The 25,559-nt window shown below is 43.5% G+C and overlaps 1 protein-coding gene across 2 annotated transcripts in view; it reads right to left on the reverse strand.

The window, feature by feature from the left end:
- Positions 1–373: 373 nt before the first annotated feature.
- The window catches only part of tab1 (TGF-beta activated kinase 1/MAP3K7 binding protein 1), a 112,243-nt gene continuing 87,057 nt past the window's right edge, over positions 374–25,559 (reverse strand). Inside the window, exons 8-11 of one of the 2 annotated variants that reach the window (XM_028815124.2) lie at positions 24,151–24,295; positions 12,075–12,300; positions 4,891–4,954; positions 374–4,749 (exon numbers count right to left, since the gene is read on the reverse strand). In XM_028815124.2, the coding sequence (XP_028670957.1) occupies positions 4,533–4,749; positions 4,891–4,954; positions 12,075–12,300; positions 24,151–24,295 (652 nt within the window). In that variant the 3' untranslated portion in view covers positions 374–4,532. Of the gene's footprint in view, positions 4,750–4,890; positions 5,048–12,074; positions 12,301–24,150; positions 24,296–25,559 lie in introns of both variants that reach the window. The other variant, XM_028815123.2, reaches the window with a different exon arrangement.

Consider the following 25,559-nt stretch of genomic DNA (forward strand, 5'->3'; position numbering starts at 1 on the left):
GGAGTTGGCGACCCTTGTGTTAAAGGCAATCTAAAAGTATGAGCTAATGTGCTGCTTGGGCCACCAGCAGCTTCAGGCCATGCTGAAGGAAGACATCTCTTCTTCAGCGCACCATCAAGTTTATTTTAAAATTTCCTCCAACTTCGAAAACTGTCCATAGTTGGAAAGTTTGCTGCCCATTAGGCAGACACATTCTCAGTATCGTAACATGCCAATGGCGGCCAGACCAAAGTGCACAAGCTGACTCCACCATCTTGTAACTCAGTAGCCATCCACCTTGCACTTGGCACCTAAAATACAAACATATACTGCAGTCTCAAGCATCAGGCCTCAAACCCTAACATCCATACTGAAATCACACGTTTCAGAAGTATTAATTTAATTTAGTTTACTTGTTTTATAGCACTCTTCATTGACGCTGGCCCAGAGCACTGCAACATGTATTAAATCCCAAAACGGACTTATTATTAGCTTATTGGGGTTGGCGATAAAACTACACTCCATTGTCCGAAACCAGTTTCTCAAATGTCCAATATACATTCATCATTGAAATCCAAACACCCGGGTGATTCCTGCACGTCAATCCCATCCACTCACTGGATTCTCACATTTCAGACCTGACAGAAGTCTCAGCCAAAGGTCTCATGTCTCAATAGGCCCAGCCAAATCTGGATTCTCGCATCTCGGACCCCAATATTTGGAGAAGTATCACATCAAAACCCTCCCTCCTTTAGAATCTCAATTTTGTACTGATTAATCACCATTACAGTGTCCCAACATAGATCTCAGTGTCCATTGGGTTTGAAGATACTATCTCAATGCTCATTAGTCTCATACATGAACATCTCAAAGACAGTCTCACATTTTAACTTTGGACCGTCTTAAGGTCTCTGAATTGACACTTCACATCTTTACCTAAAGTGTAAAGAATGGATGGACCGAGGCTGGGCCTTGTTTCCTCCAGCTCATTACTACTTTAGACCAGTGGCATCACAGACTTGCTCTTTTCAGGCGATTTATAGAAAAAACGCTGTTGCTTCACATTGATTTTTCTCAAAGCTTCCACTTAAGAGCACTTGTCGCAATTAATATATAGAAAAAGAGGATTGTTCCCTTTTTAAAAAATTACGCCTCAGTCGTAAGGATATGCCAGTCATCCTCATCTCAATTGAGATTCCACATCCTCTCCTGCTCATCCACTGAATGGCCGGCGTGCCCATCAGATTTCACAAAATGTCACCCCACCATGCGGTCCTCATCGAAACGGCTCATCTCATTTCAGTTCTCCACAGACTTGGCCCAGAAGCACAGATGCAACAAGACGTTCCATATGTTAGTTTCAAGCTTTCAAAAGATATGTGGTGAGAAGTCAAGCAAAATCACCCCTTTAACTGGCCAACTAAAAAGATGAGGCAACTCCGGCCCCTTCTTCAGGCAAGATGGAATACAGAAACTGGAGTTCCCTGTGTTTATATACACACACTAGGACAAGTAACAACATTGGTGAATCTTTAAGTGAGACATCTTAAATGTAAAAAATGAATAGACCTCTTCAGGCTAAGATTCATTTAGCAAGAGAGGAGAACCAAGTATGGTCAAGATCTTTGGATAAGATAACTGTCCAACAAAGTCTAAGTTTCTGATCAGTTTTTCAATACAATGTGGGTCTGTAGTCCGGTTGTCTGGGTCAGTCCGAGAGATGCAAACAATCCTCATACATGGCCATAAAGCCAGTGAATAATTGTTGTGAATTTCCCCTTGGGATTAATAAAGTATCTATCTAAAACTCGTCTCTATTCAAACCATGTTGTAATGCCGGGGTGGGCAAAGTCATTCCTGGAGGGCCGCAGGCTTTTGTTCCAACCCAATTACTTAATAATAATAATTCATTACATTTATATAGCGCTTTTCTCAGTACTCAAAGTGCTATCCACACAGGGAGGAACCGGGAAGTGAACCCACAATCTTCCACCGTCTCCTTACTGCAAAGCAGCAGCACTACCACTGTACTGTCTGGAATAAGAAGCTCTTATTGCTCAAGTAACACTTCTGCTTCATTTTAAATTGTCTCACTCAAGATTTTGAACCCTTATTGCTTATTTTAGTCTTAAACAGCAGTATTCTCAGTTTTTAATTGCTGCTCATTAGCAATATGATAGAAATGACAAAACAGACCAGATTTTCTCCATTTAGCTTGTTTCCATTTACACCTGTATGTATTTATCATGCACAATTGACTCTTTCCAAGTATTTAATTAAACCCAGTCAGTCATTATCCAACCCGCTATATCCTAACACAGGGTCACGGGGGCCTGCTGGAGCCAATCCCAGTCAGCACAGGGCGCAAGGCAGGAACAAATCCCCGGGCAGGGCGCCAGCCCATCGCACAGGAGGAAACCCACACAGACACGGGGAGAACATGCAAACTAACGCAGGGAGGACCCGGGAAGTGAACCCAAGTCTCCTTACTGCGAGGCAGCAGCGCTACCACTGCGCCACCCTGGAACGAAAGAAAATAAAAGCAAAGGATGAGAATTACTCATTTGTTTTAGACTTCAAAATAATTTGAGAGTGATATCCCTAGAAAAGGAAAAAAACAAAAACTCTAGGATATGTGAATGACCTGACATGGCAGAGTTAAAGCACTAACAAGTCATGAAATTAAATTGGCAAGGATGGTTTTCTAATTAGGAACAAAAACCTGCAGCCACAGCGGCCCTCCAGGACTGACTTTGCCCACCCCTGTTGTAATGCATTAAATTTTAGCATGAGTTTGACTTCATGTTTTTGTCTCTTGCTGTGTTCTGAAGTTGCCCATAAGCACCGCGACTTTAAAGTCCCTCTCACAGTGTTCATGGCTGTTGAAGTGGGCCGCTACAGAAACATCTGTGTTGCCACATTTAATGTGGAACCTTGTTTTCTTGTTAAATGAATCTTATCCCGAAGAGGTCTATTCATTCAAAAAGTGTCATTTGGTTGACTTCTCACTACATTCATAATGGCTAACACGGCACAACACCCTAGTACTACAATCGAAGTACAGGAGTTTAAGTGACTGAATCAGCATCAGTGTCGGATTTTGAACCAGCAACCTAATGGTTTAACATCTGTTGCCTTGGCCATAGAATTTAAAATTTTTTTTTTTTTAGGGTTAATAGTTATACATTTTGATTCCAGCTTGCCTGAAGAAGGGGCCTGAGGTGACTCGAAACACTTGCATATTGTAATCTGTTCAGTTAGCCAATAAAAGGTATCATTTGGTTGACTTCTCACTACATTCACAATGGCTAACACGGTACAACACCCTGCTACTAAAGACGTGGAGTGTAATGGTTTTCTCTGCACTGTAGCCAGGCGGCACTTTTGTTAATTTATGCCGTGCTCTAAATGGGATTTTGGCTTCTCTCCCAGATTGGACAGCGCTACTAGAAAGGGCTTCTGGGAAGTTAGATGTGAAAATTGCACAGAATTCACTTTTTTGAAACGCTTTGGTACATCAAAAAAAAATTTTTTTTTAAAAGCTTATATTTGCAATTGCAGTGCAAAACAAAGCCATAATAGAGACTTAAAACAAATAGATGGAATGAATCCAGAGGCATGATTGTACCGTTCATCTAGTGGGTACCACAGTGCAACAGGGATCATGGGATTCCACACGGTTTACTTAAGTTTAGTTATAAAACGGGCCAGTTGTCTGGACGGGAGCTCACCCAGATGACACTATCTCTGTAGTATGGACAATGGTGAATGCTTACCTCTACCCAGAAGCACATCACAGAAATGATTAGACTAGAGCTCATAAATACCTACCACTTTCCAGTTAATAGACCCACAGGGACATTCTAACTTAATTCTTTTTTGGTGGGTGTTGTTTTGGTTACCCTAACCATACACCTTTAAAAAGGCAAATCCTGCCTCAGGGTCCCAGCTCTCATCCCTCTAAAAAAGTTCTCTTTTAGACGTGGTCAGGATAACCCCTGCTTCATAAACACACTTTCTTAAAATTGTGTTAACTCTGGGATGACAGAAAAGTTGCAGACTTGGAGTGTAGGCCCAAGTAATACAAAAACGCTGCCAAGTCGACATGCTGGCATTCATCTTGGTTTGGTTCTGGTTATGAGACATAGGCCTTCTGATTCTATGGTTTAAAAGGAGTCTGCAAGCATTACAAACAGGATACAGGAAAGGACACACCTTGGGCCTGGGGTATCGATTTCGGTTACGGTAACTGAAAGGCACTCATGCATATGGCTGAAGTCATGACACAGTGTTTTAGGATATCACAGTCTTACCCTTGATCACACTGAATCACAAGGTGCAAGTGAAGATCTTCTACCTGTGCACCTTATTCGTCTGTGTAAGTTGGAGCCATGGCCCTCACAATGCAAGAATTACAAAAGGTATGGCTCTTGCATGAGGACATGCACAAGAGAACAGCTTGGACATCTGAGGTTTGTGATTGACTGAAACTTTACATGGAACCACACTTATTAAGATCGAACCTGCAGAATCCATCGTCATTCCTACTAAGGTCACTGTGGTCCCAAAACAATGGCAGAGGCATCTTGGTGTTCATTGCTCCAGAGGCGGTAAAACTCGGAGAAGTCAACGTAGGGCTCAACCCGTCCGTTTTCGTCAGGCTGCAAAGCTTGGCTTCCACGGTGTCTGAACAGACTGCCATCCCCTGAGCTGGAGCTGCTACTTTGCGTCTGGGTGTTGTTGGACTGCAAGGTGGCGGTGGGGCTTTGGCTGCAAAGAAAATTTGACAGAAAGAGAGAGGGGGAAAAAAAAATGGAGAGGATGATGGTTGGTGGCGCTAGATATTTAGAAAAGGCAATTCTGGAGAAAATTGCTCTTTATCCTTTTCAATGCCCTCCCCCTGAGACTTACTTGGTGAGGGTGGGAGTGATCTCATCCAAGGTGGAGTTGGTATGGCTTCCATTCATCATGGTCCCTTGAGAAGGCATAACAAGAGACAAGGTGACACTGGTCTTGCTGGTACTCTGGTTATTAGAGTATGGGACAGACACTGGGTAGATTCTACCACCTGTGGGTCAGAGTAAGCAGCAGACAAGATAATGAACCCTGGTGCCATGCAAAAAGCAGATGGAGCTTCCAAGAGGAGAAATAAAACAACTAGCATGCACTAAAACCGGTGCATACCAAATAAATGCTCAGCCTTAAACTCGGAAAGAATGTTCAACACTGGCCTCAATTGAAAGCCACACAGCTTAAATTAATAAGGAGGAATACACATGCAGAGAAAGAGAGAAAAGGAGCAGAGGCAACAACTCAAGTACTTCAAGAGAGTTAGAATTTAACAAAAGCTTAAAAACATAATTAATACAAAGCAGACAAACAAAACGAACACAAAATTAAGTGGAATTAAGATACAGACAATAAACACAATAAAGAGGAAAGAAAGCAAAACAACATTAGTATAAGAATTAAAGCTCTCTAAGCAGAACAAACAATGAAAACCTTCAAAACTGAAAAGAAACCACACTGGGGGGGAAAACAAAGAAAAATACAATTCTAAACCACCACTAACCAAAGCTGGATACAACCCAATTTTGAAATCTAGGTGATGAGAACAAACAGGCAAAGCTAAACAAGGCAAGCTCTTCTTAGAAATAAGACAACAGATAGCAGACTCAGTGAGTCGCAATGGCAGCAAGCTAACAAACTCAACGCTAAAGCAGTACGGCTCTTAAATTTAAGTGACCCCACCTCCTCCGTAATTGACCCAGCACTGCTAAGAACGAGGCCCACCTGTGACGAGCCCAGGATTGAGGGCCGAAGAATCTTAACCCAAATGAATGTGTTACTCAATCATCAAAAGAGGGAGAGGCCAAGCTTAATAACAAATGCAAAAAGGCAGGGGCAAAATTTAAAGAGACCATTAAGGAAGTCTCAGGTCAAACCATAAGACATTACAATTCTGCCTTCAAGTCCTCATAAAGGAAATAATTCCTGGGCTGAATGAGACGGTTGAACTTGGTCTTTCTTTCTTTTTTTTTTTCCTCTGTCTATAACAAGAATGATTCACCCAAATGAGAGCTTAGAAAGTGCTACATGCATGGCTAAAAGGGACAGAGGGGTGATACAGACCTACAGGAAATACCCTTGAAAAGGGTACTGACACAATATTACCATTATTTAGAAAACATACAGGAATAATTAAGAATGCAAATAAAATGTTAAATTGTAAAAATGGTTAAATATACACTAGTGGTCAAAAGTTTAGAATCACCCAGAAATGCTCATGTTTTTAAAAGAAATTGATAATATTTCATTAAGGCACAATTAAACTGATTAAACAGAGCCTAAAAATGTACTAATGCTGCAAATGACTACTACTGCCTGAACTGACAGACTTATAATTTACTAGCCGTGCAAGCCCGTGCTGTCTAAAGCAACGGCTCCTAGAAACTATGGAAACCGTCAGAAAAAAAGTTGAAATGCAGGGTCGGCGGTTGTGTTTTGCCGACATGCTCGCCCCTCTTGTCTATCAGCGGCAAAGAGAGTTTCTCTCTCCTCGAAGGTTTTGTTTTGCCGACGTGCTCGCCCCCCTGTCTATCAGCTGCTAAGCGAGTTTCTCTCTCCTCGAAGGTTTTGTTTTGCCGACGTGCTCGCCCCCCCCTTGTCTATCAGCGGCTAAACGAGTTTCTCTCTCCTCGAAGGTTTCGTTTTGCTGACATGCTCGCCCCCCTTGTCTATCAGCGGCTAAGCGAGTTTCTCTCTCCTCGAAGGTTTCGTTTTGCCGACGTGCTCGCCCCCCTTGTCTATCAGCGGCTAAGCAAGTTTCTCTCTCCTCGGAGGTTTCGTTTTGCTGACATGCTCGCCCCCCTTGTCTATCAGCGGCTAAGTGAGTTTCTCTCTTCTCGAAGGTTTCATTTTGCTGACGTGCTCGCCCCTCTTGTCTATCAGCAGCTAAGCGAGTTTCTCTCTTCTCGAAGGTTTCATTTTGCTGACGTGCTCGTCCCTCTTGTCTATCAGCGGCTAAGCGAGTTTCTCTCTCCTTGAAGGTTTCGTTTTGCTGACGTGCTCGCCCCTCTTGTCTATCAGCGGCTAAGCGAGTTTCTCTCTCCTCGAAGGTTTCGTTTTGCCGACGTGCTGGCCTCCCTTGTCTATCAGCGGCTAAGCGAGTTTCTCTCTCCTTGGAGGTTTTGTTTTGCTGACGTGCTCGCCCCCCTTGCCTATCAGCAGCTAAGTGAGTTTCTCTCTCCTCGAGGTTTCATTTTGCCAATGTGCTGGCCTCCCTTATCTATCAGCGGCTAAGTGAGTTTCTCTCTCCTCGGAGGTTTTGTTTTGCCGATGTGCTGGCCTCCCTTATCTATCAGCGGCTAAGTGAGTTTCTCTCTCCTCAGAGGTTCTGTTTTGCCTATGTGCTCGCCCCCTTGTCTATCAGCGGCTAAGCAAGTTTCTCTCTCCTCTGAGGTTTCGTTTTGCTGATGTGCTCGTTTCGCTTGTCTATCAGCGGCTAAATGAGTTTCTCTCTCATTTATCTTTCGTTTGCGGTTTCACTTTGGTGATGGAGTCGCTTTCTTTCAGCTTCATGCTGTAGCCTCATAGTTTTTTTTTTTTTCTGACTCGTTAATTTGGGGCCGCCTTGCCAGCTCTTTGAACTTCATGCTGGAAGAGTTGAATTTGAACCCTGGTCCAATGTGCACCTGGCATGAGTCTGAGTCTCATATCCTTCTGAGCTTATGCTTAAAAGCTGACACTGGTTATTTTATTGTGCACTATGATAAATGTATTTCTTGTTATTTTATATAACCCCTTAAGAGAAAAATGTTATATTTATGGCATAACCATTCTTCTATAATACTGTTTCCTGTTTTTGTACCCAGCTGGATCATAACATATATATATAGGCCATTGTTCTTTTCTTTTTTACCATGAGAAACAGTGTGTGCGTGGAGAAACTCACACATCTCCCACAATAAGAGTAAAAATAATACATTTAAAATGTCATGTACATCCTAAGCAAACAGGACTATCAATCAAATTGTGCTCATCTAAGATATCAACATCTGGATGCCCCGTTCGCAACCGGGTGTAACCAATCATGTTAAAAGTTTTCTGATTATGTAATGAATTCCTTTTAAAGAATAGTGACCTAATCAATGGAGTGTATAAATATAGTGCTGAGGACACTTTTTCCTTTGCAAAAACACTAATATGATTCTTTTTGCCTCTTTGCAGATTAACGATTGACGCTTTCTCCTGCCTGTGTTTTATTGCTTAAATCGGGGCATTCCAGTGGTAGGTGTCTGTATTCATCTGTATTCTTCCACAGATGTTGTAGCCTTGCACTTTTGGGCCAGACAGACAAACACACACTTCCACGTGTAGACGTTCATATATGAGATTATTCACTTATGACTGCAAAGCCCCATTATTAGCTGCTATTACTCCAGTGTCCTAAATGTAAACTCCCTTAGCTTATCCTTAATTAATCATTTTTAAATGTTAATTGGTTATTAGAGAAATCTCGGTAACTGTGTTAGCACAGCTGAAAGCTGTTATTGAAAATTAGTGTTTCCATGCGTTGCAAAGTACTGGTTGGTATTCCTTAAGTTGAATTCAGGATCCAGAAATGGCTTCCTATCAAAAGCATGCAAATTTCTGGGTGATTCCAAACCGTTGACCTCAGGTGAATATCGCTGTACTAGCAAGACTTCACCTGGAGTCCTGTGTGCAGTTCTGGTCACCATGCTATAAAAAGACAGCGGTGTAACAAAATGTATCCCTGAACTAAAAGGCCTACCCTGCTCAGAGAGGCTAAGGATGTTAACCCACTTTAGTGTGATGGTTGCGTTGGCACCTAAAGCAGGTCTTTAAAAATGTCCGTGGCATTTATAAAGAATAATGAATCACATATTGTAAATTAAGGGGAAATACATTTCAGACTGAAAACAAAATACACTTCTGAATGCAGAGAGTCACAGGAATTTGGAACAAACTACTGAAACACATTGTTGATGCAAATATCGTATGTACGTGCTCATTCTTCTTCTTCTTGTTTCAGTTGCTCCCGTTAGGGACTGCCACAGCGGATCATCTTCTTCCATATCTTTCTGTCCTCTGCATCTTGTTCTGTTACCCCCATCACCTGCAAGTCCTCTCTCACCACATCCATAAACCTTCGCTTAGGCCTTCCTCGTTTCCCCTTACCTGGCAGCTTTATCCTTAGCACCCTTCTCCCAATATACCCAGCATCTCTCCTCTGCACATGTCCAAACCAACGCAATCTCGCCTCTCTGACTTTGTTTCCCAACCGTCCAACCTAAGCTGACCCTCTAATGTCCTCATTCCTAATTCTATCCATCCTCATATCGTTCACAAATTTTAACAATCAAGTCTAGACTTACCAGCACCTCAGCAAGACAAAGTACGAGATAATTCTCTCCAAGAGTTAAGAAAACAGCAGTTTAAGGAGTTTCAGAAGATAAAGGATAATCGTAATTTTTCTTTGTCAGCTAGGAGCATAAAGAGAAAATTGTACTGTGTCTCATTATTATGTCTAGGCTTTCCATGTTCTGCCCCAGAATTCTTCTTGAGCAGCTATAGTTCTTTAGGCCTAACCCTTCCTCGTTGAAATATTTCAAACATTTGTGAATATGGTAAACATTTTGTCTTTATATATTAAGTGTAATATGTTTCTCTAGCTGTACAGAAAACTACACTGTCAGCAGGCAAGGCCCCGGAAAGTCTGAGTCAGAGAGGGAGCAGACAGGATAACCTCCCACAGATAAGCTGATACTCACACAAGACTGTGCGCAGTCACTTTACTCAGGTCAGCAAGTGGGTAAAACCATACATGTTGAAGATGCTTCCTCTTCTTAAGCAGATAAGGCACCAAGGAACATGAAGGACCCGCACAGTTCACTGATTGTGCCTTACCATGCACCCGTAAGTCAGTTTCTCTGGAATACACACTTCATACTCCCATTGTCACAGCACTGAAGCGATCAAACAGCAAGTAAATCCTTCATCAATATTACAGCAGCTGCCGAGGTAGGCTTACAAACAGGTTCCTCCAGTTTCTCATACAAGAGGCGTTTCCTGAAACCTTACATCACCAGCTTGTCATTTATGAGCCAGTCACACACTTCAGAGCTGCACTGACCAGTTCATTTTGGTGTGTTTCACATCTCAGATGCGAGAACCAGGGCCGTCTTAACAGAATTATAGGTCCCCGAGCAAAGCAGTGCACTGGGGACCCCTACCTACACAACCACTCTGCAAGTCACAACATACAGTCAAAGTAAAAAGTATGTGAACCCTTTGGAATGATCTGGTTTACTACATGAATTGGTCATTAAAAGTGATCTGATCTTCATCTAAATCACAGGTCCTGATCTACACAATGAGCTTACGCCAATGACACACAAACAATTCTACTGTTTCATGTCTTTATTTTACAAATGCATTCAACTTTCAAAGTGGTAGTGGAAAAAGTAAATGAACCTTGGGATTTAATAACTGGTTGACCCTCCTTTGGCAGCAATGACCTCAAACAGGCGCTTCTTGTAACTGCAGATAAGACCTGCACATCATGCGGGGGGAATTTGAGCCCATTCTTCCCTGCAGAACTGCCTGAACTCTTCTATATTCTTTGGTTACCTTCTTTGTATGGCTCTCTCCAAGTCATTCCACAGCATCTCAATAGGATTGAGATCTGGGCTCCGACTGGGCCACTCCAAAAGGAGGAGTTTGTTCTTCTAAAGCCATTGTAATGTGGATTTGCTGTGATGTTTGGGGTCATTGTCCCCAACCCACCCTCTTCTGAGCTAAAGTTGACGGACAGACACCCTCACACTATCCTGGAGAATTTGTTGATAAACTTGTGAATTCATTTTCTCCTCAAATGCTGTCCAGGCCCTGATGCAGCAAAGCAGGCCCAAATCATGATGTTCCCCCCACCATACTTTACTGTAGGGATGATGTTTTGATGTTGATATGCAGTGCCCTTTTTACACCAAATGAAGTTCTACTTGTTCCTCCCAAATAGTTCAATTTTGGTTTCATCACTCCACAAAACATTTTCCCAGTACCGTTGTGGAGTGTGCAAGTGCTCTTTCGCAAACTTCAGGCGTTCAGCAATGTTCTTTTTTGATAGCAGTGGCTTCCTTCTTGATGTCCTGCCATGGACTCCTTTCTTGTTCAATGTTTTGCGCATAGTTGACTCATGAACAGAGATGTTAGCCAGTTCTGATGACTTCTTCAAGTGCTTTGCTGTCACTCTAGGGTTCTTCTTTACCTCATTGATGACTTTGTGTTGTGCTCTTGGGGTCATCTTGGCAGGGCGCCCACTTCTAGGCAGAGTAGACACAATACCAAATTGTCTCCATTTATAGACAACTTGCCTAACAGTAGACTGATGAATATCTCAGATCTTTGAGATGACTTTGTAACCCTTTCCAGCCTTATATAGATGAACAATTCTCGATCGTAGCTCTTTAGACAGCTCTTTTGTGCGAGGCATGATTCCCATCTGGATATGCTTCTTGTCAAAAGCTCAAACTCCTACTTTATAGTGTTTTAGATCAATCAAAGTCATTCTGGGCCACACCTCTGAACTCGTTTCATTAAATGGACTCCAGGTGTGCTAAATTCGGACTGCAATGAGCTTTTTAAAAAGTCATTAGCTTAGGGTTCACTTACTGTTTCCAACCTTCAGTTTCACAGTTTGAATGATTTATTCAATATGATCAAAGATTCTCTGAAAATCTGTGTATCTTTAGTTATAGGAGACTGTGTTTGTTCATAATTGTGACTGACATGAAGATATGACCAGGTTTGATATGGGAATTAGACATAAATATAGAGAATTCCGGGGAGTTCACATACATTTTACTTTGACTGTACATAGATTAGCATGGAGCCCCCCGGGTAACTGCCCAGCGTGCCCATGCATTAAGATGGCCCTGGCGTGAACAACACACTTTTCTTGTGAGTCTCTCAGGTTTATTATTCACAAAAAAAAGTAAAGGTACACACAGGAATTTCTCTCACCATCTGTCCACTGTATTAACATAGAGATATAACTCAAACATCTTATTTACCTTGTGTTGGTGTGAGGGCAGGATCGCTAGCCTCACCCCCCAGCTGGTAGTTAAAGGTCCTTACTAGCAGCGTCATGTCCTCATGGCGGGTACAGAACTTGGCGCGTTCTCTTCCACTGAGGTACGTTTCATGATGTACTTTGCGCACCCTGTCTACCACTGCCTGTGCTACGGCATCCAGCGAGTTCTGCTGGGCACATTCAGCTGCCACAATTGACACAATCTCCTGCATAAATAAGTGAAAGATTTAGGTGAGCGTTTCTTTGGCAGAGGGGCAAATTAACTAGTGTAGCGACAAGTGTACATTTTACCGTTTCTTTAGCAGGTTTTTCAACAGCACTATTAAAAATAATCATAAAATTTTGCATTTTTATACACATAATACCTTAGAAAATGTATCTCCCAACCCCTTTGGAAGTTTTCACTTTTTTTACTGTACAACACTGAAACACAGTGAATTCAATTTGGCTTTTTTTGACACTGATCAAAAAAAAGAAGGAGACTCTTTAATTTCGAAGTGAAAACAGGTTTCGGCAAAATTATCTAAATTCATTAAAAATATAAAACATAAAACGATTGTGTAAGGGCTCGTTTAGCGTTCGTTTGACGCATCCTCTGAGCAGGTCCTCAGAAATGATTGCGACGTATGCGCGAGTTGCAGTCCCAGCAAAAAGTTGGGGGGCGCAGAGTGATAAAAGTCGGAATGTGACGTCAGAGTCTCTGTTTACTGTTTACATGTGAGAGAAAGCCGCTATGCGGATCGTACGAGATCGATGTGCGAGTTTCGATGTTTGATAAATGGTTCGATGTGGTGAAGCAAAATGCCAACATACAGATGCATTTGTGGTGCTTTAATATTCAAGCGTCGCATATTCCTGATCATAAGGACGTGATACATTTTAAAAGTCTCACATACCATCTTTTGTGCCATCTTTTTTTCTGGGGCTTCCTCCTGACCTGACAGCAGCGGCAAACAGCAACAGATCACCACACAGAACACATTAAATGTATGATATTCCAACTCTCTGCACATTTAGAATCCTTAGATTTATACTTGATATCACTTTCATGATGAAATGCATTAAAATATGTATGTTACATTTTACAGAAAAATTGTTAATTTCACTTCAATAATGAATACTGTTAATAATTACATACATGGGGGTGACACGGTGGCTGTGCTGATGTCTCGCAGGAAGTCATGTTGCTGGTATTCCCTGCCTGGAGTTTGCATGTTTTCCTGCACGGTTTCCACACTGTGCTCCGGTTTCCTTCCAAAGATATGCAGATTTAGTGACACTAAAATGACGCTAGTGTGTATGTGAGTACTTGCGATGAGCTGAAGCCCCATCTAGGGATTGTTTCTGCCTTGTGCCCGATGCGAGCTGGAATGGGCACATCCCTGGATTGATGGATTTAATCATTAAACATCCTTTTCAGAGATATTGCAGTAAGGTGTCTTCGGAATTTAATGGATGTTCCAGGCAATTCACAACACAGCGAAGTCAAACCTGTTCTCACCGTGATTATATCTACCACTGCCACCTGGTGGATTCTTCCAGATTTACGTAAAGTACGCTCGCAAGTATAAACAGTAAAATGCTTGCGTAGCAGGAGCATCCACTGGCGCATGCGTCGTGTTGCGTGAAGTATAAACCTGGCCTAAGGATTCAACCCCTTCAGCTCAGTATTTAGCTCGAGTCTGTATGCACAGGTCTCACAATCTCTGTCAGCTATCATGGAGATGTGATTAAACAGTCTTTTTCAAGTCCTGCCAGAAATACTCAACAGGATTACCATTCTTGTAATGTCCTGCCATTCCTGTGCAGCTTGGGCTTTATGCTTGTTGCCGCAAAACAAATCTTCGCCCAAGGTGCAGGTTTTATTTGCAGACTGCATCAGGTTTTCCCACCAGGATTTTCCTGTATTTTGCCACATTCATTTCATGTTCTACCCTCACTAGCCTTCCAGGGCCTGCTGCAGAGAAGCATCCCCTCATGGATGGTGTGTTTCATGGCGTTTAACCTGATGACCAAAAAAGCGTAGAACCTTCTTCCAGCTGACTTCAGTCTCCCATACACCTTCTGCTCTACTCTACCATGTGCGTTGTTTTTAACAGTGACTTTGTCTTTGCCACTCTAACATAAAGCTGCGAGTGGTGAAGTGCTGAGGCAAAAGTTGCTCTCTGCACAGTCCCTCTAGTCTCAGCCACCATGGCTTGTAATGCCTCCAGAATTATCCTAGGTCTCTTGGTGGTCTCCCTCACTAATCTTCTTCCATGTGGACAGTCTGCTCTATGCAATTTTACAGCTGTGCCACACTCTTTTCAGTTCTTAATGGCTGATTTAACTGGAGACAAGGGATACACAGTGATTTTCCTACTCTCTTGTCTCCATCCTCTGACTTGTGCTTTTCTATCAATTGCCTTTTTACAGAGATACTTCCAATGTTCTTTGCCTTCATTGTGTAGATTAGGCCATGATGTTGACTCACTACAAAATGGGCCTTCCATACAGTCGACCCCCGCAAAGTTGCGGTTCAGAGTTTGTGGCCTCAGTTGTTCGCAGATTTTTCCTTAGAACCTAACTAATAATTGTTTGCGGAAACCGCAAATATCCTCTGCAATTTTTATTATGCCTTTTATCATGGCAATACATAATTTTTCATGCGTTTTAATGCTAAATTATTAACAACAATATAATTTACTAATTTTTTAACATAAATATTAATGTAAATTCAGCTAAATTTCCATATAAAATATAATACTGTATAAATTTTTTAGTACGAAAGAACACAGAGCAACCGTAGAGGGAAACGCAGCTTGGGATGGTGAAATACACCTGTACTCAGAGGCGGGAGGATTAAATGTTGCCAATCCGAGAGCGTTATTCATTTCTCCTTGCTGCTGACTGGCTGCTGCCCTGTGACGCATCTCTGGCAGATGCAGCCCAGCACTCCCGCATCGTAACAGTTTACCACGTGTAGCTCTCTCGAGTGTTTCACCAAGTGTTCTCGTGTTTTTTGTTTTGTTCTTCTTAAAGCCCTAAGTTGCTACCCAAGTGCCCTGCAACTTGTAAGGCTTCTGGCAATGAACCTAAGAGCCAGAAGAAGTTTAAGACACTCCAGGAGAAGGGTGAACTACTGGATTTGTTCCAGGAACTAAACATTTATGCCGGAGTAGCGCACCATTATGGCGCCACCCGTGGAGCTGTAAATCCTCTGCTTTGCTGTGCAGTCATTATCTTCATTACATAGCCTCACCGTACTGCACAGCTAATTCATCATCATCTCCAATCAATATCATTCATTATTGGTGAGTACTCATACATTTTATTGTATTTTTATTAAATTATTGTTGTATTTACCCTACTTCTACCAAAGAAAATGCGCTTGCATGAATTACAGTACATATAGAGTAACCGATATTTTACATTCTAGAACTGTGTGAGACATAGCAGTATAGTACTGTACAGTAGACTGGTTTACCTTTACATTCTTTTTTTTTTTAGGGTAATGTATTGAGCTGAGTATGAAATGAAATTAAAAGTGTTTTGGGGGCATATTTAGGGTTTAAACTATCAAAATAGGCATTTTTTTGACCACATCCAAAATTTGTGGTTTTTCACAATTCGTGGGTGGCTCTAGGAACATAATCCCAGTTAATTTTGGGGGCTGACTGTATATAGCAGAGGTTCTCAACCTCAGTCCTGGGGACACCCCGTGGTTGCATGTTTTTGTTCCAACCAACTTCGTTTTTAATTGGACTCCTGGGCAAATTAAGTAAACTCTTATTTAACAAGTTCTGTGTTTGGGAAAAAAATAGAAATGTGGTAAAAAAAAACAAAAATATTAAAATGTATTAAGCAGTTCATTCATTCATTCATTGTCTCCCGCTTATCCGAGGTCGGGTTGCGGGGGCAGCAGCTTGAGCAGAGATGCCCAGACTTCCCTCTCCCCGGCCACTTCTTCTAGCTCTTCTGGGAGAATCCCAAGGCGTTCCCAGGCCAGTCGAGAGACATAGTCCCTCCAGCGTGTCCTGGGTCTTCCCCGGGGCCTCCTCCCGGTTGGACGTGCCCGGAACACCTCACCAGGGAGGCGTCCAGGAGGCATCCTGATCAGATGCCCGAGCCACCTCATCTGACTCCTCTCGATGCGGAGGAGCAGCGGCTCTACTCTGAGCCCCTCCCGGATGACTGAGCTTCTCACCCTATCTTTAAGGGAAAGCCCAGACACCCTGCGGAGGAAACTCATTTCAGCCGCTTGTATTCGCGATCTCGTTCTTTCGGTCACTACCCATAGTTCATGACCATAGGTGAGGGTAGGAACATAGATTGACTGGTAAATTGAGAGCTTCGCCTTGCGGCTCAGCTCCTTTTTCACCACGACAGACCGATGCAGCGCCCGCATTACTGCGGATGCCGCACCGATCCGCCTGTCGATCTCACGCTCCATTCTTCCCTCACTCGTGAACAAGATCCCGAGATACTTGAACTCCTCCACTTGAAGCAGGATCTCGCTACCAACCCTGAGAGGGCACTCCACCCTTTTCCGGCTGAGGACCATGGTCTCGGATTTGGAGGTGCTGATTCTCATTCCAGCCGCTTCACACTCGGCTGCGAACCGATGCAGAGAGAGCTGAAGATCACGGCCTGATGAAGCAAACAGGACAACATCATCTGCAAAAAGCAGTGACCCAATCCTGAGCCCACCAAACCGGACCCCCTCAACGCCCTGGCTGCGCCTAGAAATTCTGTCCATAAAAGTTATGAACAGAATCGGTAACAAAGGGCAGCCCTGGCGGAGTCCAACTCTCACTGGAAACGGGTTCGACTTACTGCCGGCAATGCGGACCAAGCTCTGGCACCGATCGTACAGGGACCGAACAGCCCTTATCAGGGGGGCCGGTACCCCATACTCTCGGAGTACCCCCCACAGGATTCCCCGAGGGACACGGTCGAATGCCTTTTCCAAGTCCACAAAACACATGTAGACTGGTTGGGCAAACTCCCATGCACCCTCCAGGACCCTGCTAAGGGTATAGAGCTGGTCCACTGTTCCGCGGCCAGGACGAAAACCACACTGTTCCTCCTGAATCCGAGGCTCGACTATCCGACGGACCCTCCTCTCCAGGACCCCTGAATAAACTTTTCCAGGGAGGCTGAGGAGTGTGATCCCTCTGTAGTTGGAACACACCCTCCGGTCCCCCTTCTTAAAGAGTGGGACCACCACCCCAGTCTGCCAATCCAGAGGCACTGTCCCTGATGTCCATGCGATGTTGCAGAGGCGTGTCAACCAAGACAGTCCTACAACATCCAGAGCCTTGAGGAACTCCGGGCGTATCTCATCCACCCCCGGGGCCCTGCCACCAAGGAGTTTTTTGACCACCTCGGTGACCTCAGTCCCAGAGATGGGGGAGCCCACCTCTGAGTCCCCAGGCTCTGCTTCCTCATTGGAAGGCATGTTAATGGGATTGAGGAGGTCTTCGAAGTACTCCCCCCACTGACCCACAACGTCCCGAGTCGAGGTCAGCAGCGCACCATCCCCACCATATACAGTGTTGACACTGCACTGTTTCCCCTTCCTGAGACGCCGGATGGTGGACCAGAATCTCCTCGAAGCCGTCCGAAAGTCGTTCTCCATGGCCTCCCCAAACTCCTCCCACGCCCGAGTTTTTGCCTCAGCAACCACCAAAGCCGCATTCCGCTTGGCCTGCCAGTACCTATCAGCTGCCTCCAGGGTCCCACAGGACAAAAGGGTCCTGTAGGACTCCTTCTTCAGCTTGACGGCATCCTTCACCACCGGTGTCCACCAACGGGTTCGGGGATTGCCGCCACGACAGGCACCGACCACCTTACGGCCACAGCTCCGGTCAGCCGCCTCAACAATAGAGGCACGGAACATGGCCCATTCGGACTCGATGTCCCCCACCTCCCTCGGGACATGGTCGAAGTTCTGCCAGAGGTGGGAGTTGAAGCTACTTCTGACAGGGGGCTCTGCCAGACGTTCCCAGCAGACCCTCACAACACGTTTGGGCCTACCACGCCTGACCGGCATCCTCCCCCACCATCGAAGCCAACTCACCACCAGGTGGTGATCAGTTGACAGCTCCGCCCCCTCTTCACCCGAGTGTCCAAGACATGTGGCCGCAAGTCAGACGACACGACCACAAAGTCGATCATCGAACTCAGGCCTAGGGTGTCCTGGTGCCAAGTGCACATATGAACACCCCTATGCTTGAACATGGTGTTCGTTATGGACAATCCGTGACGAGCACAGAAGTCCAATAACAAAACACCGCTCGGGTTTAGATCGGGGGGGCCATTCCTCCCAATCACGCCCTTCCAGGTCTCACTGTCATTGCCCACGTGAGCATTGAAGTCTCCCAGCAGAACAAGGGAGTCCCCAGAAGGTATGCCCTCTAGCACCCCCTCCAGGGACTCCAAAAAGGGTGGGTACTCCGAACTGCTGTTCGGTGCATACGCACAAACAACAGTTAGGACCCGTCCCCCCACCCGAAGGCGAAGGGAGGCTACCCTCTCGTCCACCGGGGTAAACCCCAATGTACAGGCTCCAAGTCGGGGGGCAATAAGTATACCCACACCCGCTCGGCGCCTCTCACCGGGGGCAACTCCAGAGTGGTACAGAGTCCAGCCCCTCTCAAGGAGATTGGTTCCAGAGTCCAAGCTGTGCGTCGAGGTGAGTCCGACTATATCTAGCCGGAACCTCTCAACTTCGCACACTAGCTCAGGCTCCTTCCCCTTCAGAGAGGTGACATTCCACGTCCCAAGAGCCAGCTTCTGTAGCCGAGGATCGGACCGCCAAGGTCCCCGCCTTCGGCCACCACCAAACTCACACTGCACCCGACCTCCTTGGCCCCTCCCATAGGTGGTGAGCCCATGGGAAGGTATTAAGCAGTTATATGGGAGTAATGGTTTTTTTTTTTTGGTTTTTAACAATATTTTCATCTTGATATTCATTCTGTTTTTCCTGGTGTTCTAATTGCTTAAATAATCCATTATTTACTAATTAATGGGTCTGATGCTAAATTAGTTGCAGCCTTTCACGATTCAGTGTTGATCGCATGGGTGTCTGCTCTGTTCATTTTTAATTGTCATTATTAAGATACAATGAAGGGGGAAAACTGCACAGAGAAAGGGCAAAATATAATGAAATAAACAGAAGAGAGTTCAGCATTTACAGTGGACCCTTGACTTACGAACTCAATTCCCATAAGAAATAATGGAAATACCCATAATGCATTCTGAACCTCCCACAGCAACACTTACTTAACCTTTTCATAATAAAAAAGGTTGTATAATGTGCAGAATTTACCTAAAATACCAATAATTTTTCTAATGTAATAAGCAAAAAGTTATAAAAAGTGCCTAGCCTATCAGAAACAATAATTTCATACCGTACTCACCATTTAAGTTAACATCTTTGGCTTGCAGGAAGGGAGGAGGAGGAGAATGAAATGGAAGGTGGTTACTGTTTGGACAAATCTTTTCTTTGTAAAATTGTCGAGATGGTGGATTTCGACATGCTGTACATATTAGCGACTCTCATATTTCCGCACAATTTCCTTCTGCGTTTCGATTGTGATCGCTTTTTTTAACCTTCATTACCTTCTCTTCCTTCCTTAGCTTCTTTTCTAGCTTTTTTGGGGCGATTTTGATAGCAACTATCGAAATAAATTACATAAATCACTGCACTGACCGAAATTATGCCCACAAACACACGTATCTGGGCTCCGACTGATGCTTACGAACACTCTCGGCTGTTTGTTTACAATCGCACAAGCGGATACACGTGAGCGCATTCGGGTTGTAACTCAAGATGTTGGTCGTAATTCAAAACAAAACTTTTGGTCATAAACCAAGTTGTTCACATGTCAGGTCAGTCGTATATCGAGGGTCAACTGTAAATCTATAGCAAAAGCAGAAATATTTCTAAATGTCTTAAAAAAGTAAAAATCATGCCTCTGTGCTTTCTTCATGTAGAATACGAGAACAGAAAAACAATACCAGCTAATTAATTGAGATCAGCGTTATCAGTTGTTGTTACTAATTACAAAATTGGTTGGAACAAAAACCTGTAGCCACAGTGGGCCCCCAGGGACCTAATCAATGACTTTGTTAAATGGTCCGACTCAAACCACCTACACCTGAACACCAGCAAAACCAAGGAGCTGGTGGTGGATTTTAGGAGGCCCAGACCCCTCATAGACCCAGTGATCATCAAAGGTGACTGTGTGCAGATGGTGCAGACCTATAAATATCTGGGAGTGCAGCTGGATGATAAATTAGACTGGACTGCCAATACTGATGCGCTGTGCAAGAAAGGACAAAGCCGGTTATACTTCCTTAGAAGGCTGGCTTCCTTCAACATCTGCAATAAGATGCTGCAGGTGTTCTATCAAACAGTTGTGGCGAGCGCCCTCTTCTACGCAGTGGTGTGCTGGGGAGGCAGCATTAAGAGGAAAGACACCTCACGCCTGGACAAACTGATGAGGAAGGCAGGCTCTATTGTTGGCATGGAGCTGGACAGTTTAACATCTGTGGCAGAGCGAAGGGCGCTCAGCAGGCTCCTATCAATTATGGAGAATCCACTGCATCCACTAAACAGTGTCATCTCCAGACAGAAGAGCAGCTTCAGCGACAGACTGCTGTCACTGTCCTGCTCCACAGACAGATTGAGGAGATCGTTCCTCCCCCAAACTATGCGACTCTTTAATTCCACCAGGGGGGGTAAACGTTAATATTTAACATTATACATAGTTATTGTCTGTTTTTTTTCACCTGTATTATTATCATTCTTTAATTTAATATTATTTATTGTATCAGTATGCTGCTGCTGAAGAATGTGAATTTCCCATCGGGATTAATAAAGTATCTATCTATCTATCTATCTATCTATCTATCTATCTATCTATCTATAGTCTGGCACATTTACACTACAATCAACTGCAACCCCAGACAGACAGATGATCAACATGAAGCCAATTATACAACTTCTAAAAATAATCGGCTGCACCAGTGATGATTTAGGTGTGTTTTATTAAAGGGAGTGAATACTTATGGGATCAATTATTTTGTGTTTTAGATATGTAATGAACTTAGCCCAGGGGTCGCCAACTCCGGTCCTAGAGGACCACCATGGCTGCAGGTTTTCATTCTAACGTTTTTCTTAACGAGTGACCTGTTTTTGCTGCTAATTAACTTTTTTTTTAACTAATTTTAATTGACTTGTTCTTGAAGACTCAGACCCCTTAATTGTTTCTTTTTCCTTAATTAGCAGCCAAACAACAATGAGATACAAAATGAGTCAAAACAACTGGTGCCCATCATACAATATCTGAATAAAGAAAGAAGAAGGTCTCAGGAATGTCGATCTGCTCAGGTCCCCAAAACATTTTAAAAGTGCTTTTAGAAACGAGAAAATCAACAATTTCGGAAATGTCTGCTAATGCAACATGACAGCAGCAACAAGCCATGAAATTAAAGAATGGGTTTAATTAGCGACAAGAACTGGCACATCATTAAGCAGCTGGGTGGAGTGAAATCGGTTGGAGTTTGAGGTCCTGACTTAGCTGGTCTTCTGTTGGCTCCCTCACTTCACATTTCATTTCTGTTTTATGCCATTTAAGGAAAGAAATGAAGCAATTCAGAGGAACGATGAAGAAATACAGGGGAACAAATCTTTAAAAACAAGTCCATTAAAATTAAAGGAAAAGGAGTTAGTTAACAGCACAAACAGGGCACTCATTAAAAAATAGGTTGGAATGAAAACCTGCAGCCACGGTGGTCCTCTAGGACTGGAGTTGGCGACCCCTGATTCAGACCACTTTGTAGGAATCTGTTTTCACCTTTGACGTTAAACAGTCTTTGTTGGTCAGCGTCAGAAAGGCAACATTAAATTCACTGTGATTCAATGTTGAATAACAGTCAAATTTGAAGGCAACCAAGGAGGGGTCTTGTTCAGAAAGCGGACTCCATCTACTTCTACTTCCGCCTACCCCTTCTAAAAACCCTGAACTTAAGGTTTGTGGGGGTAAGGCCAGGTACACCAGGGTCCCTAATCTTAAAAATTTAGAGTAGGTGCCTAATGTTAAAATATTTTAAGGGTGCCTAATCTTAAAAACAAGTGGCGTCTGCTTTTTGAACAAGAGCCCCAAGGAATAAACAGTTTCTATCAGCAACGTATTAATCATGGGAGTTCCAGCATTTTTGCAATCTATGTTTTTAATTAAAAAATTGTGTTACTAAAGAAAGGTTATTATTTGAAAAAAAAAAAAGTTAAAATAAAATCAAAGGCTTGCACATTTGCTGAAGGCCAAAGTACTACTCACTGCATCCAGAAAGTATTCACAGCGCATCACTTTTTTCACATTTTCTTATGTTACAGCCTTATTCCAAAATGGATTAAATTTATTTTTTTCCTCAGAATTCTACACACAACACCCCATAATGACAACGTGAAAAAAAGTTTACTTGAGGTTTTTGCAAATTTATTAAAAATAAAAAAAATTGAGAAATCCTATGTACATAAGTATTCACAGCCTTTGCCATGAAGCTCAAAATTGAGCTCAGGTTCATCCTGTTTCCCCTGATCATCCTTGAGATGTTTCTACAGCTTCATTGGAGTCCACCTGTGGTAAATTCAGTTGACTGGACATGATTTGGAAAGGCACACACCTGTCTATATAAGGTCCCACATTTGACAGTTCATGTCAGAGCACAAACCAAGCATGAAGTCAAAGGAATTGTCTGTAGACCTTCGAGACAGGATTGTCTCGAGGCACAAATCTGGGGAAATTTACAGAAAAATTTCTGCTGCTTTGAAGGTCCCAATGAGCACAGTGGCTTCCATCATCCATAAGTGGAAGAAGTTCAAAACCACCAAAACTCTTCCTAGAGCTGGCCGGCCATCTAAACTGAGCGATCGGGGGAGAAGGGCCTTAGTCAGGGAGGTGACCAAGAACCCGATGGTCACTCTGTCAGAGCTCCAGAGGTCCTCTGTGGAGAGAGGAGAACCTTCCAGAAGGACAACCATCTCTGCAGCAATCCACCAATCAGGCCTGTATGGTAGAGTGGCCAGACGGAAGCCACTCCTTAGTAAAAGGCACATGGCAGCCCACCTGGAGTTTGCCAAAAGGCACCTGAAGGACTCTCAGACCATGAGAAAGAAAATTCTCTGGTCTGATGAGACAAAGATTGAACTCTTTGGTGTGAATGCCAGGCGTCACGTTTGGAGGAAATCAGGCACCGCTCATCACCAGGCCAATACCATCCCTACAGTGAAACATGGTGGTGGCAGCATCATGCTGTGGGGATGTTTTTCAGCGGCAGGGACTGGGAGACTAGTCAGGATAAAGGGAAAGATGACTGCAGCAATGTCCAGAGACATCCTGGATGAAAACCTGCTCCAGAGCGCTCTTGACCTCAGACTGGGGTGACGGTTCATCTTTCAGCAGGGCAACGACCCTAAGCACACAGCCAAGATATCAAAGGAGTGTCTTCAGGACAACTCTGTAAATGTCCTTGAGTGGCCCAGCCAGAGCCCAGACTTGAATCTGATCGAACATCTCTGGAGAGATCTTAAAATGGCTGTGCATCGACGCTTCCCATCCAACCTGATGGAGCTTGAGCGTGCTGCAAAGAGGAATGGGCGAAACTGGCCAAGGATAGGTGTGCCAAGCTTGTGGCATCATATTCAAAAATGAGGCTGTAATTGCTGCCAAAGGTGCATCGACAAAGTATTGAGGAAAGGCTGTGAATACTTATGGACATGGGATTTCTCAGTTTTTTTTATTTTTAATAAATTTGCAAAAACCTCAAGTAAACTTTTTTCACGTTGTCATTATGGGGTGTTGTGTGCAGAATTCTGAGGAAAAAAATGAATTTAATCCATTTTGGAATAAGGCTGTAACATAACAAAATGTGGAAAAAGTGATGCGCTGTGAATACTTTTCGGATGCACTGTATGTGCTTCATCACATACATTAAAGTTTAACTCATTTTCATGAGGGGTGCCAATAATTGTGAAGTTGTTGGAGCTGCGGAGATCTAGTCATTACCTGGTTTGCCTGTTCTGGCCCATGAGCAGCTTCTAAAGCTCTGTATAATCCATCAGACATAAGTAGCAGGAACCCTGTCACACCTTGCAATGACTGGCCCCCATGGATCTCTGGCTCTGCTATAATTGGCTTGGACTTTGCAGGTCTGAAAATACATAAGAAAGGCACAATGGACACATCAGCTACACGATACACAATACAGACAAGCAGATGTACAGATTGACAAGCACACATCGGGTAGATAGATCACCATTAGAGAAAGCCAACTTTCTTTCACTGATAAATCAGAAAACAACAATATACAATACAGGCCCTTGTCTTGGATGTGATGACAGTTCAACAAATATTTTGGAAATGTGCCCAATCTACAAATGCCACCGTGGGAAAGAAATGCAGGTCCCTGAAAACATATGGCCGTGTGATGAAGATTCTGTGACACTGGCCAACCACTTAATTTGATGGGCAAACAGAACCAAACTGTCCCTGTAGCTATAAGGCAGGGGTATGAAGCAATCTGTCGATCACTTGCTCTACCCCAGTTCTCAGGGTCACTTACTCTATCTAGTTTACTTCCTGTATATTTGCTATTAACATTCCACATATACGTAATTGGCACTGCTTACTGGATGCTCATTTTCTCTTCTTTATTGAAGTCAATCCTCTTCAGTATTTTCTTCACCAAAACAAACAACTCAGCTCCACATATACTAATTTTATGTTGCTGTTCAGGTTGAAAAATCTTAAACATGTAATTATAAACAATTTTAGACAGCACTGCATTTTGAGTAGATCAAGGAGGCACACTCCAACATCTTCGATTAATGCAGGCACCATATATAATTTGTCTCTGTCTTGAAGAAAGTGTCTACTGAGATGCATTTGTTTTGTTAATGAGCAAACTATAGTGGGTATAGAAAAGAATCCCCCCCCCCTTCAAAATATTCCCATTTGTTTGCTTCACAGCCTTAAATGAAAACACACAAACTAATATTTTTTCCAGCTTTACTTACTCAATGCAATCTACAACATCTAAGTGAAAGATATCACAGCTACAGTTCAGAAGAATTAAAAAAAAATAAAAAAACTATAAATACTGAGATTAATAAAGGACCCCCCCCCCCCCCCCCACCTAAACTCAGTCAGGTGTAAGTGCCCACCATTTCCACTGCAGACCATGGTTACTGGCTTCCTTCCACCTGTGATCAATTGTAATGAGTGTGATTAGTGAAGCTGTTCCTGGAGCCTTCATTCCTTTCCTTGGTAGTGCAACTGACAGTAAACAGCTGACTATGGGTGGCAGGCCACTTTCAAAAGATCTCAGGGATAGAGCTGTGGACAGACATAAGGCAGGAGAGGGAGACCAAAAAATCGCAAAGGCTTTCTCAATCTCAAGGAGCACAGTAAAGTCC

This window comes from Erpetoichthys calabaricus, chromosome 12 (assembly GCF_900747795.2).
Source record: "Erpetoichthys calabaricus chromosome 12, fErpCal1.3, whole genome shotgun sequence".
Classification (NCBI taxonomy): Eukaryota; Metazoa; Chordata; class Cladistia; order Polypteriformes; family Polypteridae; genus Erpetoichthys; species Erpetoichthys calabaricus.